Raw genomic sequence first — 17,587 nt, forward strand, 5'->3', positions numbered from 1 at the left:
AAGTTATTTTTCTTATCTTTTATTTTTCAGTTCTGCAGCCCTTTTTTCCTACAGATGATTCACATGCATGTGCCATTCTTGTGGCAGGTAACTTGGAAGAGAGGACATGTCGTAGTCAGTTGTTGTTGTATGTTTAAGAAGGATGGATCAAGAAAAGACACAAATCACACCTACTTTAACCAGCTTGTGGAGTTTTATTTACTCGTCCTTCAACATAGAATATGGTAGTTGATAAGATTTAATAAAAACTTTACAGATCCAATCAATAATACTTATACAAAGTCTCATGTGTTTGAGAGAGAAAAAAAGAAGAGGAAAAGAAGAGGAGGAAGAAAGGAGCGCATAGGTCAGGAGGAAGAAGAGGAGGCGCCTGAAGTTGTCAAAATTAGGGTATAGGTTAAAGAATTTTAAAAATATGAGTATAGATTAAATGGGGGCGATCAAATAGGGCGCCCCGTGCAATTTTTACAATAACTGTTGAGCTAGGCCTAGTGATTCTTATTCTTTTTTTATCAAGACTAGCTAGGCCCAATTATTAAATTTCATAATAGAAGTAAAGTGTATGTTACATAGACTAATAGCATCCCTATACCTTTAACATAAATTAAAGGAACATTTATCCTTCCACAGAAGCTTCTAAAAACATTAGCAGAATACCTTATGAACTGATGTAATGGTTGAGGTAATATGGTACAAAGAAATGGCATAATCAGAACAGTTACATTTCCGGCCCCAACGTATTCCCGTCAGAAGAAACCAAAAGAAGTAAATTTAGTAATATTGAGAAAACTGGGAATACCAGGGAGGCTGAATCAGCACTTTCTCAAGTTTTGAATTAACTCAAGAATTAGAATGCAATAGGACCAACTGGTCCTTGGAAAATTGAACTGGTCCCTCATGTTTTCATTTCATCAACAAACCAAACATCGCTCTTCATGCCCTCTGTTGATATGTATTTTTATGAACCGGAACCCCTGGTCCATATATTACACGGCAACGATCATGGAATGAACCAACTAGTCTAGAGACTACCTCCTTAAAGAACATGTTTGCTACCTGTGAAAGAACAATGCACCCATGGCTTTTAGTTAGTAAGTTAAGATAACACACCTTAACTAATCAACTGAAAAAGAAAAGGAAAAGATAAAACAAGGTTTCTGAAACTCCGAGACAAACTTTAGTACAAATTACAGCAAAAGCAAAATCAACTTCTATAAGTAAAATCAACACTCAGATTTTTCATTGTTGAGGTGCCTCTAGTAAACCAAATACCAAACCCAGCCTAAACAGTTCAACTTTCAGTCACTCAAATAAAAATTCACAGGTACAGTACTTAATAAAATACGTAACTATTTAGGTAGCTGATGTTACCAACTTGGAAGAGAGAATTGGCTTATATCCTGATTTATCAAACCAAACAAACAAACTCTGATAAATAGGTGGAACATCATCCAGATTACTGCAAACAAGTGTCAAATCCTCTTATAAATTCACTCCCAGAAGAAAAGAATGGGAAGAATGCTGGAGCTGAAGGTGGGATCCATCTGCTTCATACCATCAAGACAACAACTGAAATGGCTTAGCGCCTCAAAAGGATGAAAATGGTACCGAGCACCAAAATAGTACCAAGAAGATGGATTATTTCTAGTGGCTTTTATTAGACGTAACCATCAACAGAGGAAAATGAAACACATACTTCCTAGATAAAATATGAAATTAAGAAGCTTTGCACTACAAACTGAAATAATGGTCTAACTGTGGTGCAAGAATGATATCAAGCACCAAGATAGTAACAAACAAATGAACCATCACTAATGCTTTTCTTAGTTAAGATAACATAATCAACATAGAAGGAAATTAATCCCATATGCCCAACATTAATTTATGGACACTGACGCTCACAATTTAAGGCCATTTTCAGCCGCTTATCCCCAGTGCCCCAATAGAAAAACTGAATGCAACTTATTAGAGTACAGCCACAAAAATTGCATCCTTCCCCATATACTTCCCTTTTGTCCTACAATTTGATGTATCAGCTTATATCATGCCAAAAATAACCAAACAATGTGGATTTACATACATAGAAGGTAGGTAGTAAATATTGAGCAACATGCTTCTGCTACTGTAGTGGTAATAGATGAGTCACAAGCCATGAAATATAATTTAGGAGGTCAAAAGATTGAAGCTTTAGTGGATTATTTTCGCGCAGAGACAGGAGTATGAAAAGTGATTTACTTGATGGTATTCAAAATGCATTCCATGTAGTAGAAGGAAATGATATTTTCAACCCCCGAACTCATGTAGTTTGATTCTTTAATGCATCAATCAGATGAAGAATAAATTTGGAATACAGGGACAAGGCAGGTCTATCTCAATACAATAAGCTAATCACCTAGTGTACCTCAGTCAAGCAAACCCCAAAAGTTTTCCACCATGCAGCAATGTAATTAGTATCTTCTGAATATTGTTACTGACATAGTAAAATGGCGAAGACGTCAAATATTGTACTATGTCGAAATGGAATCTTTACCTGTCGATACAACGGAGATTGAAACTTAAAATCCACCAAAAAGTGAAGGTTACAAGATCCTGGAATTGGTCCAGGGTTGAACTCCCAGATGTTAATCAAATGATCAAAAAGGCCAGTATCGGTAGCAGTTGTCTGCAACAATAAAAAAAAGTATATGTATGAAAGAAAGGCGAATTAGATAATCCAGAATGGTCATTAGAGGTAAAACCATCCGGATTACTTGATCTAAAGAACAGATACTCGTTGATAATACCTATATCCTAAAGCTTTAGAATCTAATTGACACATCAAACACATTTAAATTCTTCTTTAAAATATATAATAAAGGATAGTAACCTATCATCCAAGAACCCCAAAAATGGACCAAGTAAAAAAGCATTGTGACCCTCCCACCGCCTTAATTTAAATCCCTATCCTCAACATGCTACTTACAAGACACCTGTTAATGGCATAAGAAGCATGACCCATGAGTTTTTGGTGGATGCATGACCTGGTGTGTTCTCTTCTTTTGGTACTTTCCCCCGATAGATGCTCTGCCACTCGGTGAAAGCGTATGACGCCAAGACACAGATAGGAAATATTCCCATTTTTTGTTCTTTTTTCTTGAAATCTTGTTCAGATGTTAAAATCAATTATATGTAATATCAAGTCAAACTTCATAGTAATACGGAAGCCCGAAAAAACCAAGGCCTCAAATGCCAAGGAAACAACATGCAGAGAAACGGAAATGACGGACGGAAAGGAAGAGAAGCCATACTGCCTCTAACCTACTCAATCTTTCTGCTCTTATCAGTTCTATGTGTGCTTCTAGCATGTTCTTCTACACTTCTAACTTTCTGTTTTGTCTGATTCTTTCAGTTTTGATGTCTCATTATTTTTTAAATGAAGATGTTTCATTCAAAAAGCATCAAGAAGATGCAAAGTTACAAAAGGACAAAAGTAGCATTGCAGCTGGCTTTACATTGTCACTCTAGAACTAGGGAGCTAACAAAATCCATTGATGTCTCATTTTGTTAGCATACGCTCTCCTTCACATTAGCAATACAAATTGGGATTCTATCGCCATACCTCATATTTTCTAAACAGTTCATCGACAACAACAATAACTACACCTTAATTCAAAACTAGCAGAGTCGCTCATATGAATCATCAGCTTCATTTGTGTTTTTCTTTTGTTCTATTCGGCACCCAATCTTAGTCTTTCAAGGCAAATTAGGGTTCTCTAAATCCACAGGTATACATGCACTAGGTCTCCCTACACTGATCTACAATCTCTAACCAAAATAAAAGCTCCTGTCAAATACCGGGCCTAATCTAAGTTTACAAACAACGACTAAACCTTGATCCAGTTGCTTGAAATCGCACTAGTTAGAATCGCCTATATGGATAATTTCCTAGATCTGAATGGTTTCCAAAAGATTGCAAGTCGTTTTACAAAACTTCCCTATCTCATCTAAAAGCATGGATTGAAAAAATAATGTTCTTTATGGAAATAATGCTTTTTTAAATAGTACTTGTCCCACGAAAAGATGTGCAATTCTGAAGTTGTAGATTTACTAGCGTTTACACTCCCCCCATCAAAGTCCAACTTCTCAAGAATAAATTCAATGCCAGTTTTTTAGTTATGCTTGTCTCCTTCCATTGACACTCGTAGCTTCAATTAGAAGTCATAGCGACAAATGAACCAACTCTTAATTGATATCCTCCACTCAAGTATTAGCATGATTTCAAGAATGGAGATGCCACTGATCTTACTAAGATCCGGGTGATATCAATTCATGAAGATACATAGAATAACTATTGTAAGAAAAACAGTAACTGAAACATTTTAAAAGAAGGAATATCGAACTAGATTGAAAGAAATGCTAGATAAGCTTAACCAAAAGAAATTTAAAAACTAATAACAAAAAAAAATATATGGGTCAATGTTACCTTGATATATTTTGGTTTGTTTAGTTCCACATGAGACACATAACTCTCGACGAGAAATTTGAAGCCAATTTCTAGCTCAGCATCAAAAGATCCATCTGGATGGCGTCTTAAAATCTCCGACCTTTGGCACCAGGGGAGGAAATCCTCGTACAAGTCAACAGCAGCAACTACAGCATATAACTGCTCTGGAGAGTATCTAATAATAGTGAAATAAGTTAGCATTCAAGTCCAGCGACTTCTCTGATAGCAGTAGGGGATTGAAAGGCAGTTTTTGCATTTCAGGAGTTGAAATGACGATTGTTATCTAGAAGGAGTAATCAGCATGGATCTCAAGTAAATGAAAGTCAAACTGAGTTCGCTTCCAAATTTCACAAAAGAAGAACAAAAAATACTGAGCATGCAGAGCCAATCATCAACTCTGCTGAAAATTTTAGTTGCTGAAATGCCAAGGTTTTCTTGTGTTTCATATAGTAAGTAGCAGTGGAAGTGTGGTAGGTATCTTTTCCTCTTGTAGCTCAAGAAAAAATTTGACAGCAACGAGTGACTCTTCAACAGCTATACTTTTTTAACCATTAAAAAGTTTGAAGAGTAAAAACATGTTGAGATCAAGTTCTACACCCATAAAGTGCATCCTCATTAATTCTTAAGCTGGAGGAGTAAATTGCTGACTTCAAGGAATTGGAATTAATATTTTTAATTTGCTCTTCATTATTCTCTAACTAAAGACGTAAGTATGTTATTTTATTATGTTTCCTTTCACTACTTATCCTTCATGTAAATTACAGAAGATGGGGCCTTTCATTGCCACATCTGTTACATGTCATATGTTATTTTCCCTTTTCCCTGTAAATACCGCCGTTTACTTTCATTTCTTGTGACATTGTGTGAATATCAAATTTTTATGCTCCATTACTGCAATTGAGGCTAACAGACTCTTTTTACCAAAGGGTAACCGACTAACAATTGTACTTTCTTGTCTATTCAGGAAACAATTAATCACATGGATCTCTTTTAAATAGCCTCCTCTAAGATGATTGCTCGTACAAAATTAGGTTAGGAGTGGCAAGGCTTGGAGGTGGTCTGAGTTGCTATTGGTACGTGCTGGGCTGATTTAAGACGGCAAAAAACTTGGTTCTGCCCTTGATAAAAACAGAAAACAAAGGAGCAAGAAAACCTTTGGCCTATGTTGACAAGGCATGTTTTCTAGACAATTGTAGCTACAACTTATAAAAATGTAGTCTCCTGAGATCTTTCTTTATTCTTGAGAAGTCAGACGGCACAGAATTGTGGATCACCAAATGAGAACATTAGTGATTGTACCAATAAACCATAAATTTATGTTGGATATAAGAATTATGATAGTGGTTGAACAAACTGTGTCAAAGCTTGAAAGAGTGTTTGTAGCCCTAAATATAGTTGTCTAGACAGTTTGACGGAAAAGCAGAGCATACAACATACCAACATGGGCAGTCCCCCAACAATTTCAATGATATACATAATCATCTAAATGCATCACAAGGATCATACTAGAGCTATACGACATGACTTACCTTTTTTTATAAGGAGCTATACGACATTACTATACACATGTTACTAGACATATCTATAGTGCTAATAAAGCTCAAACACCCCAAAATAACTTCTTGATTTGGTGTCGACACTAATTAAAATTGTCCTTTTCGATGTTCAGTTACAATGTAAAGATCATGCTTGGAACCTGGACTTGCTAATGACAAGAACAAAAATACATGGAATTGTTTTTCTCTCGCTTGGAAGCCGAAGAAAATACGATGTAAAAAAATTTTGAGAAAATGGTGGGATAAACTAAGTTATGTTTTGAAGGGAATACTTTCTTTGGAGAAGGGTGAGACAACAACAACAACAACTATGCCTCAATCCCAAGCAAGTTGGGATCGGCTACATGAATCCTCACTAACCATGCTCAACAATGTAATAAGAAAAAGTTTATCACAAAGTAATACTTCACTCTTTTCTTCCGTTTTCTTTCCCTTTACCCAATTAGTACTCAAAAATTCTAAGAGTTGTATATTTACCTTTTTATTCTTCTTTTCTTTCAATTCATCTTACATAATTGGCACTTAATCCCTTGAGAACTGTACCTTTTACATTTATTCTTCCCTTTCCTTCTTTACTTTCCATTCATCTTTCATGAAAGTTGGTACTTAAAGCTTAGGGGATTGTTCACTTACTATTCTTCTTCACTCTCCGTATTTTTTTCATTCACCTCACCTCACCTAATTGGTACTTAAAGTTTAGAAAGTTGTATCTTTACTTTTCTTCTTTTTTTTCCCTTAACCTCAATTGGTACAAAAACTTAAAGGTCGCACCTTCACTTCTTCCTTCATCCCACTTTTCTTTCCATGCATTGATCTAACCAATTAGCAGATGAAATTAGATAATTGTAACTACAGTTTTCCCTTTGTAGTAGTCCAGACTGAACATACAATCCCTTAGGTTTTGCACATGTATATCGATTTATATCTATATGTATCTTACACATATTATTTATTTGCTCACCATCATATTTTTCTCAAAAATGGGAGAGAAGATTAAAAAAGGAGGAAATTAAAAAAATAAGTCACAAAACACAAACTTTACATCAATAATAATAAAAATAGTACAAACTTTACATCTTCTAAAAAACATTTCACTTAGCATTGGATGTATGTTCGTTCGTCACAATAAAAATCATCGTATTAACATAGCATATCTAAACACAACGAATGAATTAAGAACTCAAATTTATCATTCCATTCTACAAATACTAAAATAAATCATGGTCTCGCGTGCCATAATGGAATGTACAGATAATCATAAAAGCTGCAAATTGTAATTAAGGACTTACCCCAAGACACGCCTCTCCTCGTGTACTTTGGATAACATATTCCCCTCTTCCCCATCACCGCAGCCTAAAAATCCTCTGCTTTGAATTAAAGGCCCAATCCTATAAACTTCTCCCAACGACGACGATGAAGGCTTAATGAGCTTGCTACCAGCATCATAACAACCAGGAACAAATGAAGGAACACCAGCAATGCCACTCGAGCATCGAACTTGAACATTATTCCCTAATCCCCAACCACAATTATCAATCCCCGCTCTTTGTTTGAACACGTGGCGATGCGTAACTAAACGCCTAATTGCCTTCGATGTTGAAACAAACGACCGCATTGAAGAAGCAATTATTAGAATTACAAAAATATTTTAAAAATCCTTTTTCCCCTCTTTTTTTGGTGCTTTTGATGGAATTAGAATCGAAGGCAGACACTACCGGATGCCCTCATAGAGAAACAATATTGGAATTGCTGCTGATGATGAATGATTGAATTCTTGACCTAATCTGTGAAAATTAACATATAATTTAGCTGAGCAATAAACAATAGAAGGAAAAAAAAACTTGAAGGTGGAATTGGTGACGGAACCCTAATTGAAGCAGAAGAAGAACGTACCAAACTGCGGATAATTCAGAAATTTAGGAGGAGAAACGAAGAAAGGGGAATGATTCAATGTGAATATACAGATTTCAGGCAGAAAACGAAATGGGAAGGTATTTAGTTAATTTATTTATACTTGTTCGTGACGCGATGGAAGCCTTCCCCTCCACCTGTGATTTTTCGCCTCTAGTTTTTTGGGACTCGTGTCCTCCTTTTAGGGAATTTTTGGATTTCGTAGTTTTGAATTTTCCTTCTTTTTTTTCCATTAAAAAGGGCACTTATTCGTCAATAAGTTAATTTGGATATCCGTTCAAAAGCTTGGTCAATTTGGGTTGCCGTCGAGAAAACAGTAATTTTACCTAACTGTCATAATTTAAAAGAAATATAATAAATTCGTAACATAAAATTCAATATTACAGTTGTGACAGAAAAATATTTATATTTATAGCACACAGTTCTACTAAAATAGGAATATTAATTATTAATCTCTAAACATAAGCAATTTGAATGGAAAGTCAATAATTCTTTGTACAAAAATCATGCATTTTTTTCTCTTTATCTATTAGTTTTCCTTCTTTTTCTTCATCTTCTTAATTTTAATTTCTGCCGAATCCAATATATTTTCTAAATTTGTTCCATTCGTTTTCTTTTTAATTATCTTTCTTAAGTTTTTCTCTTCCTTCTTTCTTCTTTTCTTAACATAAAGATCTTACTTCGATAATAATATACGTTAATATATACAAAACGTATATAAAAATTATATATATTGAATTAACACATATAAAATATACAAAAAATATACATAAAAAATATATCTTCAATTAAGATGACACTTAGACATGTGAAATATACATAAAAAATATATATCTTAAATTTAATTAAGATGTCATATAAATATACAATATATATAAAAATACATCCTGAATTAAAATGGCACTTGACATATAAAATATATTTGAAATATACATTAAAAATACATCTTAAAATAAGATGGCACTTCACAATTAAATATACAAAAATTATATACATAAAAATATATTTTGAATTAAAGTGATACTTGATATACAAAGTATAAAAGACGTATAAATCAATATATCTTGAATTTAGGTGGCATTCACATATGCATCAGATTTTAAAAAATGGAGTGAAGAAGATGAATATTGGGCTTAATTTTTGTAATATGCTAATAATGAAGAAAATAAAAGTTCTCTTTATGGAATAAACAATAAATGATGCTATTTTTTTAAATAATAGTTACAAAATGATCAAGTGTGTAAGAAACTCTTTTCTTTTTGTTTGATTTGTAGGATTTCCTCAAAAACAATTACATGCACTTTGTTTATAGGGAAAAAAAACTTTTTTTTGTGCATTTGTACACTAATAAAAACTAGAGCAAACATATACCTAGCCCATTAATTGGGTGAAATCATTTTTCCTCTCGAAATTTGTCTTAAAAATTAATCTCCCCTAACTTTCAATATTAGGCATCTTCCCCCCTTACATCAAACCCGGCCATTAACCGGTAGCTTTAAAATATTTGACCAGTCACTATAGGGGCAAATTGTAATTTTATTTTTTCATTTTATTTAGTCGGGTGCCCTAATTAATTATATACCTTGTTATCTTTAGTATTCTTTTAACTCTTGTTAATTGCTTCCTGAAGAACCAATAGAGCTTTCAAGCACGGTAAGTGTTTTGCTTCTTTTACTCACCATTAATTGTTCCCCGTGTTTATTTGCCTTGTTTCCTCAAATTATCATGATCTTATGTTTTAAAAATCAAGAAAAGCTTTAAATTTTTCAAATAGGATTAAGTAAATGAACCCTAAAGTAGTGACAGTGTCCGATATTTGTGGATGCTTTGGATTATTATGTTACATTATTGTATCAGTAACGTATAATTAAGTTGTCCTTTTTATACTAGACATCGTTGTTTAATTTTCTTAAAAGATCAAACTCAGTTAATCAATTGCTATTATTTCAGGGATGTTTTTTACCTTAACAATACATTGTCTTGGTAATTACTATCAAGTCTTTAATGTAGATGACAATCATTATGGATTACTAGATTTATTAGAAGACGCTCACAATGCTGTGTAACGGGAGTTCCGTCTACTTGGTTGGGGAAACCTACTTCCATAGAAGCTATTCATCCGATTAGTGGTGTTACAATAAAAGTGATTGGTGATAATGATTTAACGATATTGTTTAATATGTACAAGGATTTGGGTATGAGAGAGGTTAATGTAAATTTAAACATAATAGATGAAAAACTTGATGAAGTTGAGGGTGAAAATTTTCTATGGACTGATGACGACGGCGAGAAAAATATTGTTGAGAATACAAAAGTTCACTCAGATCATGACTCATATTAGATCCTACCAGATTTGTTCATCCTTTACTCACTACAGGTTTTTATGTGAAGACTTATTCTAAAAAGATCAATCCAGCTCCAGATGAGAGCAAATGGCTAGTTGTAGATCACCCTATTGTGCACCCTCCCGTAGAAAAAGAGAATAAGAGAGGTAGAAAATCAAAGAAAAGGAGAAGATAATTAGACGAACAACCAGCAAAAAAGAGATCGGTTCATTGCACCTGCAAGATATGTCATCAAATTGGGCATAATAGTAGATTGTGTGGGAAAAAAATATCAAGTACAAATGAGGGAGAACTTCATTAGTAAGTTAATTACTTTTTCAATTTTCAAATTCAGAATTCCTAAATTAGAAAATAGTTTCTTTTTCATGTTTTTAAGTTTGGTTTGCAAAATTCTTTCTGTTTTTTCTATTTAGTATGGCAAGGAATTGGTGGAAACTTTTCATTCAAATAAGTACTAAGTATTTTCATATTTCTAAATTTGCAGGTTTCATTCTGTTCTTGGATATACATATGAAGTGAAACATCTATTTGTTGGGATAATGCATGACTAGCTTAATGACTAAATAGAAGACTTCATCACTTTTGGGGGGATTTTTTCTCCAGCCATTTGAACTTAATTTTTAAGTATATTATTCCCTTAAGTGAGTATGAAAAAAATCATTTGGAACTTAAATCTTGTTATTTGATTGATTGATTGTATAAACCATGTGTCTTCTCTAGTTTGCAAGCTCAATATTAAATATCTTGTTACAATATAGATGTACAATAATGTTTACTTTCAAAATAGATAACAATTGAATTTGTTAGTGGGTTAAAGATTATGCAGATTAACTTGATACAAAGCGATAAATTAGATTGTAATTAAAATAAATAATGATAAATTAACCGTAAACCACATGAATTGAATGATTTCAGCTTAGGTAAGCAAGCCACCCTTGAAATGAATACACTTTTGTTGACACAAAGATACCAAAGAGTAAGAACTCAGAGAATGTATTGCTTATCAGTGTATGTTACTCTCTCCCTAATGAATTGTCAAGTCCCCTTTATATATTAGGAAAGATCTACCTTTTAAGATATTATTTTATTGTTCTATAAAAGGCAAAAGTCCTTGATTTGCTGACCGTTGGTTCCCTTTTTGAGTCGTACCGTAATTTCTGCCGTAATGACTGGTTAATGGCGAGAATTACAAATTCCTGTCGGATGAGTTGGCAAAGCTTTCTTCGAGGCCGTTGGAAACATGACTAGTTACGCCTTCGATAAATTCGAGGGCAAATGTGATGGTTTCGATGGCTAACTTTGACAATGCTTTGGGTTCGATCTTAAGTACCATGTTTCAATATTTGGCCGATCGTGTGGGGAGTTAGATCGATCTTTGAGGTCGACTTCACCCGATAACAGATATTTTGACCCTGGCCTAATCAGGGAGTTCGTAAGCTCGATCGAATATCGAGCTTGGTTTTACCTGTATATAGATAGTCCCCTTATTTTTTGAAGAGTAGATGACGAGAAACGATACGAGCCTCAGATTCTCATTTCGATATATCATGACGCAAGTGACAAAAATATGGTATCAAATCCCCTTGTTTTTCGGGGAGTAGATGATGAGAAACGATACGAGCTTCCGATTCTCACTCCGATAAATCATGACGACGAATTCATGACGTAAGTGATAAGAATAGTTGAAACGTCCCATCGGTCCAGTTTTCAAGGCATTAAATGTGTGTCAGTTAACGCTCGGCCGCTACAAGATGCGAACTGCCATTTGAGAAAACTATAAATACCCATTTCATCCATTCATTAGAACTTTTACATTCAAACATTTGCTCTTGTGTTTTAAGAAAGCTTCATCACTCTCATCTTCTGGTTTTCTGAAAACATAAGTTTAAAACTTCTTCCCTTCTGGTTTTCTGAAAGCTTTCATAAGTTATCTGCTAATTACACCTCCTCTCTTATCAGTACCTTCTTTTGTCCGCTATTTAGAAGCAATGGCAAAGACTTTAAAATCCGTTCCTCAGAAAGAAAACCCCTCTTCCTCGAGACCGTCTGAGAATGTTTTGCCTACTGTCACTGAAGAACCAACACCAGAGCCCCCTCTAAAGATGTTTGTCCCTGTAGGGTGTCCAACCGGAGCCGATTTCAAGGTTGAGAAAACCTCCTCGGTACCGGGTCGGTACGAGTCGGTCTCGAGGTACATATGTTCGGTCACCGACAGTGTCCTCGAGAAGGTCAAGGAGGATTGCAACTGGGACGATAATCTTGTAGTGGTCCCTACCCCCGAGGAATAGATCATCACCCACGTGTAGGGTTTTTTAAGTTTTTACACTTACCCTTTTACGCTGGGTCCTTTAGATCCAGTCATCATCGCCTACTATAAGAGGTACGAGGTGACCCTCAATCAGATTCATCCTTCGTTCTGGAGGATAGTAATTCTTTTTCGCTTCTTCGTGAGCAAGGTCGAGGGATGTCCCTTCACCATCGACCACATTATACGCCTGTATAGCCCCCGGCTCTACCGGGGGGATTAATCAAGCTTGCACGTCGGGCCACTAAGGCCTCTTTTTCGAGCATCGATGAGGATCGGGATCGAGGCTAGTTGGCTCATTTTGTCTGAGTGAAGACCTCGGATTTGATCCCAGCCGAGCATATGCTATTTCCTGAGAAGTGGAATATGAAGCGTAAGCATAATATTGCTTTTAAGATTTCGTTCGATGTTTTTTTCTTTCCCTCCCCTCTCATCTATATTTTGCGGTGGTACAGTTATTGCTCGGATGTAGTATGCGGTTCCTCGACTCAAGGAATGGGTCGAGGGCATCGTGAAATAAAGACCTTATTCCGAGCGTTCGTGGCGCGAGCTCTCGAAGGGCCGATGGGAGGCCCGTTCTCATAGTAAGAGTTTTCTCAAGTGACTTTGATTTCCCTTTCGCGTTATCGATTTCTAACTTGCTTTTACCTCTTTTTTATAGGTTTACCAAAAGATGTTGAGATGAGGCCTCCGTCCGTTGATGATGATATTTTCACCGAGCCCCCTGCCTCGCGACATAATAAAGAGAAGAAAAGGAAAAAGGCTCCGAGTTCTCCGGGGCCTGAGAAGAAGAGGCTAAAGAAAATATTGGCTCGTAAACCCAAGGGCAGCACTAGTGGTCGAGCACTGTCCCCGAACTCACTCTATCGACTGAGGGACGAGTCCGAGGGGGAAGTAGAAGCCTTTGATCTTGTGGCCAGTATGTTTTCACAGCTCGAAGGGCAAGGAGCCTCCGAACCAGGGCGAGGCGAGGCTGAATTTTATCATGTCGGGGAGGCCGAGGTGGAGGCAGGAGCTGAGGCTTACCAAGATGCGGGCAAAGCCTCGCAGGAAGCACTCGGTCCGATAGAGATTGTCGAGTCGCCCTCATTCATAGAGTTGATTTTTAACAAGGCCCAAGTAGCAAAAGATCGCCCCATCGAGGCACCCACAGATCGAACGACCATTTTCGTAGTTTTTTCGATGGCGTGGATTTGACGGCCACGGAGGATGCCATTGGTTTTGGCAATTTAGAGATACCGAGGAAGATCTCACCCTCTGAAGCAAGTGGGCCTTCCTCGAGCCCTAAATTGGTTGATCGATTTCCTGCCCCGAGTGCATATCCTGATAGAAAACGCACAGTTGTTTTTTCCCTTCCTGAGGATGCTCAGGTTCTTTCCGCTGCCTTAGGGGTGGCCAGCTATCTTTGGTGCCTGGTGACCGAGGACGATCAAGCTAAGATGAATGAGGTGGATACACCCTGCCTTTTTAACGAAGCGCAAAAGGCGCTGAATTGGGTAATCTCATGCTTCCCTAAGTGAAATTTTTGATTTACACTTAGATTATTTCGCCGGTGACTTAACGTTTCCTTTTTTGTTCGCAGGCTTTGGTGCTTCATCATGAGGCTTTTTTGAGGTACCGGGATGACCTGAAACAACTCGAAGCTGGAGTTCGAGAGCTTACTGAGAAGAGAGATGCCTTTAAACTTCTTAGTGAGCAACTCGAATGGGAGACTAAGGACCTCCGTGCCGAGCTGGAAGTGGCTCGAAAGGACCATGCCGATTTGGTCGATCAGGTAAAAGTTTTCAAAATAAGTGATAATGAGTTTGATTCGGTGGCTGATGGTCAAAATCCGTAGGTCCAGCAAAAACTCGATCGGATCACTGAGCTCCGAGCTGAAATAGATATAGTCAAGGCTGAGACCGATGAATGGAGAGGCAAAATGGATAGTTTGACCTCGAAAAAAGAGGTTGTTCGGGCACAACTAACTTTAATCTAGCTAAGAGAGCCAAAGGAAAGGGCCGAGGTTCAGACAAAAAAGGTTGAGGAGCTCTAATCTCTGCTGAAATAGTGGCCCAGTACAAGGCCGATGCCGAAGCTGCTCAAGACCAATAAAAAAAATATAGCCGAGCATATGAAATGGCAATCTCGAAGACAAGCCCTCGAGGAAGTTCACGCTTGGGGTTTTGACTTATCGACCGAGATCAAGGATGCAAAGGTGCTAGAAGCTGAGGCCAGAAAGTTGGCATATCCCGAAAAGGAGTATTCTGAGGACTCAAACGGGTCCGGGGATGGAGAAGACCCCGAGAATCCCGGTGACGAGGCGGGCTCCGGCCAAGATTAGGCGGCTTTTGTTTGATTTTATTTCTTTTCGTAGTTAGTACTCTGTGTCGAGGCTGTTCGGCCTTTGTAAACACAACACTTTGTGAACACAAACTCTCTATTTTTTTATATTTCTCGAGTTCTTTCTTTGCTTTTCTTTTTATGTTTTGCAAATATTGAAATGCCTTAACATTAAATAGTAACGTTCGATCGAGTTTTTCCTTCGATTTCATTATCTCTAGGGCATCGTAGGACCTGGTATGTCAGGGAACTCTTCCCGAATACTCATATTTTTTAGAATATGACTCGCCATGAGTGAGTTTTGCTCAGGTTCTCGTAAGCTTTTGTAACCTCGGGTTTTGTTAACCCGAAAATGGACTTAGCCTTTTAATTCGGGCAATGCCAAATAAGCTTTTGTGCCCTCGAATTTTGTTAACCCGGGAATGGCCTTAGCCTTTTAATTCGGGCAATGCCAAATAAGCTTTTGTTCCCTCGGGTTTTGTTAACTCGAGAATGGCCTTAGCCTTTTAATTTAGGCAATGCCTATAGTCCCCGAGTGAGAGTGAATGTTCAAACTCGGATTAAGGTGTCCCTTGGGCTCGATACCTTTAGGGGATCGGGTGTAGGAAATTCCTTGAGAAATACAAGAAACGTTTTTGAGGACAAGATGTTTATGTGCAAACAAGAGTCTTCTTTTTTATTCTTGTGCATAATAGTTGTACATGTATACATGTTTTATGCCATGGCTCGAGCGATTTGAGCGGGTACGGTTTATTTGACCGTTTGGCCCTTATAATAAATTCTATTGATCGAGACCCTTCAATCACGAAGTTTCTTCCCTTGTTAAATTCGATATCCGAGGGTATTGCCCTCAGTGTTTGGGGTTGACCGAAGAGAGGCCTCGAATGTTGTTGTGATCATTGTCACTGGTTCGTAGGCGGCCTTCAATTCTAACTTAGCACGATTTACTTGTTGCCTCATTAAAAACCTTGCCGGAAAACCCATTTTGGGTAAAGCCAGTTCAAGGGAAAAAGAGTGCAACGCGTGCTTTCAAACCTAGGATCTCGTATCATCCTTTGTTGGTTACCTGCAAGTGTTAGTTTAAAATGTAAATAAATGAAAGAACGGGATCGTACCTTAGCAGTAATATCACTTTAAGTGAGTTATATTCCAGTTGTTTGGTAGTTGCTCGACGTTCATTGTTCTGAGCTTGTAGGATCATTTCTCGGTGATCTCGATAATTCGGTACGGTCCTTCCCAGTTCGGCCCAATTTCCCTTTGTTCAGGTTTCAGGTGCTTAGTGTGACCTTTCTTAGTACTATGTCCCCGGTATTGAAGTGTCGCAGGTTGGCCCTTCGATTGTAATACCTTTCAATCCACTATTTTTGGGCGGCCAGCTGGAAAAGGGCGGTTTCGTGCCTTTCATCTAATAGCTCCAGGCTCATACTCATAGCTTCGTCGTTCGATTCCTTCGTTGCATATCGGAGTCTGATGCTTGGTTCTCCAACCTCGGCTGGTATTAAAGCTTCGGTGCCATAAACCAAAGAAAATGGGGTGGCCCCGGTATTGGACTTCGAGGTTGTACGGTACGCCCATAGGACCTCAGGTAGCATTTCCTTCCATTTTCCTTTGGCGTATGTTAACCTCTTTTTAAGGCTTTGGAGTATGATTTTGTTGGTAGATTCAGCTTGTCCATTCCCACTAGGGTGATAGGGAGTGGATAAGATCCTTTTGATCTTATGGTCTTCGAAAAACTTGCTTACTTTACTGCCAATAAATTATTTTTCGTTGTCGGTAATCCGAACCGACATATGATGTGGTCCCAGATAAAATCGATGACTTCTTTTTCTATTACTTTCTCATATGCCTATGCTTCTACCCATTTAGAAAAATAGTAAGTCATAAATAAAATAAATTGAGCCTTACCGGGTGCCCGTGGGAGGGGGGCGACGATGTTCATCCTTCATTTCATGAATGGCCATAGTGACAAGACCGAATGTAGAAGTTCTTCGACTCGATGAATCATCGGAGCATGCCTTTGACATTCATCACATTTTTCTACGAACTCCTTTGCGTCTTTTTCCATGTCGATCCAGTAGTAACCGTCTCTGATTATTTTTCGAACCAGTGATTCGGCACACGAATGATTTCCACACATACCTTCGTGGATTTCCCTCAAAACATACTCAATATCCCCCGGCCCTAGACATATCGCAAGTGGTTCATTGAATATTTTTCTGAACAGGGTTCCATCTTCGGCCAGGCTAAATCGGGCTGCCTTTGTACGCAGGGCTCTCGATTCTTTCGGGTCTGAGGGTAGTTTTCCGGTCCTAAGATATTCCACATACTTATTCCTCCAGTACCAAGTTAGGCTCATTGAGTTGATCTCGACGTGGCCTTCTTCCGCCACCGATCTCATAAGCTGTACGGCTTCTCCCGAGTTGATCTCACTGTCTTCGACCAACGATCTCAAGTTAGCGAGGGCGTCGGCCTTGCTGTTTTGATCCCGAGGTACATGTTGCAAAGTTCATTCTTTGAACCGATGTAATGTCTCCTGTAACTTGTTCAAGTATCTCTGCATTCGTTCTTCCCTGACCTCGAATGTTCTATTAACTTGGTTTACCACAAGGAGCGAGTCACACTTGGCTTCGATCACCTCTGCCCCAAAGTTTTTGGCTAATCCAAG

General features: G+C 37.5%; 1 protein-coding gene across 1 annotated transcript; it reads right to left on the reverse strand.

Annotated features, from left to right (window-relative positions):
* Positions 1 to 637: 637 nt before the first annotated feature.
* On the reverse strand, positions 638 to 8,105 carry LOC107831216 (uncharacterized). The gene is made up of 5 exons (XM_016658959.2): positions 7,933 to 8,105; positions 7,329 to 7,823; positions 4,463 to 4,658; positions 2,531 to 2,662; positions 638 to 1,056 (listed from the first exon to the last, which is right to left on the reverse strand). The coding sequence occupies exons 2-5, from the start codon at positions 7,652 to 7,654 to the stop codon at positions 934 to 936; spliced, it is 777 nt and encodes a 258-aa protein (XP_016514445.1). The 5' UTR covers positions 7,655 to 7,823; positions 7,933 to 8,105; the 3' UTR covers positions 638 to 933.
* Between the last annotated feature and the right edge of the window lie 9,482 nt (positions 8,106 to 17,587).

This window comes from Nicotiana tabacum, chromosome 12 (genome assembly GCF_000715075.1).
Source record: "Nicotiana tabacum cultivar K326 chromosome 12, ASM71507v2, whole genome shotgun sequence".
Taxonomy (NCBI): domain Eukaryota; kingdom Viridiplantae; phylum Streptophyta; class Magnoliopsida; order Solanales; family Solanaceae; genus Nicotiana; species Nicotiana tabacum.

What these genes read in the sequence shown, in the direction of transcription:
- LOC107831216 (XM_016658959.2), bottom strand. Translation starts at nt 7,654, where the DNA reads ATGCGGTCGTTTGTTTCAACATCGAAGGCAATTAGGCGTTTAGTTACG. An exon ending in GAGGAGAGGCGTGTCTTGGG is followed by an intron (nt 4,659 to 7,328) that starts GTAAGTCCTTAA and finishes CACTATTATTAG; the next exon opens with ATACTCTCCAGAGCAGTTAT. An exon ending in ACAAACCAAAATATATCAAG is followed by an intron (nt 2,663 to 4,462) that starts GTAACATTGACC and finishes TTATTGTTGCAG; the next exon opens with ACAACTGCTACCGATACTGG.